The sequence below is a fragment of the Sinocyclocheilus anshuiensis genome, unplaced genomic scaffold (assembly GCF_001515605.1).
Source record: "Sinocyclocheilus anshuiensis isolate Anshui unplaced genomic scaffold, SAMN03320099.WGS_v1.1 scaffold173, whole genome shotgun sequence".
NCBI lineage: Eukaryota > Metazoa > Chordata > Actinopteri > Cypriniformes > Cyprinidae > Sinocyclocheilus > Sinocyclocheilus anshuiensis.
The window spans coordinates 884,422-887,040 of record NW_015536480.1 but is presented as its reverse complement, the minus strand read 5'-3'; the positions used below and the strand labels follow the sequence as shown (position 1 = coordinate 887,040).

The following is a 2,619-nucleotide window of genomic DNA, read 5'->3' as shown; positions in this document are numbered from 1 at the left end:
TATTGGAATAATGCCCAAAACAAAAAGGAATTTTGTAATGGTTTAATGGAAACTCTATAAGAATTTCTGATAGTTTCTATTGTTTTTTTTTCAGCAGGGTAATGATACCCATGCTGTGCTGCACATTATTTGCAATATTGAGCTGAAGCTTGACTTTGCTAATTTAAAATCGCAAATCAAATCGCAATCGCAATATCTGTCAACAAAATCGCAATTTGATATTTTCTCCCAAATCGCACAGCCCTAACTGACATCACTGCAGCTTCTGGCAGTTCCAGACAGCTCTGCCCTCAAGTCATAGCTTGTGACAGGAAGAGAAGATGAGTTCTCCTACCCTCCCCTCCCCCTCAAAATGGGTTAACATTGAATTATTACACAGCATGGCCACAATTTAACTAAAATTAGGGAACTCATGAAAATAAACATTTATAATCCCCTGTGAAAATACAGGGTGAGACAGTGAGGATTTGGGAAAATAAACAAGAGGTTTAAGTGGAATAATTCATGAAGAGAAAAGAGAATACTCTTAATTTGTAGAAATTTGAGTCACCAGGAGGGGATCTGATTGGCTGCTGCTGGTCTGGTGGTGATCCAGATGAGAGCAGAGGAAAGCAGATCTCCTTTCATGAGGTTTGACATCAACAGACCCACTGATGAAATCTCAGTCACATCAGAAACTTTCTGACTTGATGAAAGTCAAGCAGAAGTCTGTGAAGACTGTACTGATGATCTTTAATTAAGTTCAGCTCTCGAAATGGAAACACAAACATGAAATCAACATCCTGATTGGCATTTCCCTCGGCCCAGTCCAGAATGAACTTCTGCACAGAGACGGTTTTTCCAATTCCAGCGATGCCTTTAGTGAGAACCATCTTTATTTTGTCTTTCTTCTCTCTTCTGTTCTGCTCATATCCTGGTTCAGGTAAAGGATTAAAGATGTCATTGCAGTTGATTGGAGTGTCTTGGAGTGTCCTGTAACTTTTCTCCATCTGCAGCACCTCATGTTCTTCATTCACTCCTTCACTCTCTCCCTCTATGATGTACAGCTGTGTGTAAATCTGGTTCAGGAGGGTTTGATTCTCTTGTAGTTTGACTCCCTCAAATAAGCTCTCAAACTTATTCTTCATGCTAATTTTGTGCTGGTCTTTGACTCTCTGCAGATCATCCTGCCCCGGTGAGTGAGAATCACGCTGCAGGGATGCTTCTGTATCATAATGATTGATGTGGTTCTGATAGTAAGAAGATGTGAAGGTCTGACAGGATGCATATCTGATCTGGTTAGTTCTCCCACTACTGAAAACACATTACGATGAACGGAGAGACAAAAACAAACAGAAAAGAGCTTTATCAAAACTTCAATATTTACCTTATCAATATTTAAATGTCCCTAATATCAAATAATCTTATTTGAACTTTATTGCTGTAATAAACTAAAAAATTTACATTTCTCTCGTTATTTCTGTGTACATTATTTGCTCTTGTGTTGAAAGTCTCACTCTACATGAATATACTCACACAGAATCAAAAGGCTCTGATCCATCACTGAGATCAGGGGGCTGCAGTGGAGAAGCTGCTATCTTTCTCTTCCTGCTTATGATACTGAGAAAAAGAGAGAAATATTGTTTTTTTTATACAAACTATTGGTCTGCTCCAATAAATAAACAAACATGGGTGGGAACAGTTCTTGTTAACTTATGGTTGAAAACTAGGAAAAACTTAAAAATTTGTCTTTCAGATGGGATCAACTACTTTCTCCTGCATGCGCTGTCAGTCCAGATGCTCTGTGATGCTGTTATGAGCTGAGTTCACTGGTGATCTTCTAATAAAGGCACATTTGAAACTCAAAATGATGTGACATGGTGGAAGAAGGCAACTTCCAGACTTGTATCCACTGAAGATGCAAATTTAGCTATTTGGGAGTATTTTAGCTATCTTAAAATGATTTAGGTGTGGTTGAGGACGGGTATCCAATATGCAAATCATGCAGATGAAAAGTGACAGCTAATGCGAACACATCTAAAATGTTACAGCACCTGTGGGATCACCATCCAAAGATTCAGGCCCAGATGAAGGTAATAGTGTTACAAACATAGTAAATATTACTTAACTTCACTAAACATTATTTGTCGTACGCTTCCCCATCCAATAATAACGATAAGCTTTGTGCTTTGTTATTTTAATATAAACAAGGTCTCCGCTTTAAAGTTCTGTCAATTTTGTGACAAATTTCAAACAATAATTGTAATTTATATAAATCTGCAGATCGCTATAGACTCATTTCTGTTCAAGCAGAAACACGGAGCACACCTGAACCAATCATCTCCCCTGCTTTACTACTAGCACAAAATAAACATGAATGAACATCAGAAGGTAAGTTGAATAATGCAACTGACTGAAATGTATTGTGCATAATGTTATCATGTTTCAACCGTGGAAAGACATGGATAGAAACAGCTTGTGGAACAACATGTGACGTAACGCTTTTCACTCAGTGTCTATAAACTCATTACTTCACTAGTGTAGCATCTGGACCAATCAGACACACCATTTTTCATTAGATTTAACAAATCAGTTATTCATTAGATTAACAAATAGTCACAGACCCCTCACCCAATAAAC

The 2,619-nt window shown here is 37.8% G+C and overlaps 1 protein-coding gene across 1 annotated transcript in view; it reads right to left on the bottom strand.

The window, feature by feature from the left end:
- Positions 1–665: 665 nt before the first annotated feature.
- Positions 666–2,619, bottom strand: part of LOC107678245 (uncharacterized) — an 11,479-nt gene continuing 9,525 nt past the window's right edge. The window contains exons 3-4 of the mRNA XM_016473487.1: positions 1,516–1,599; positions 666–1,293 (exon numbers count right to left, since the gene is read on the bottom strand). Coding sequence (XP_016328973.1) covers positions 666–1,293; positions 1,516–1,599 — 712 coding nt within the window. The remainder of the gene's footprint in view (positions 1,294–1,515; positions 1,600–2,619) is intronic.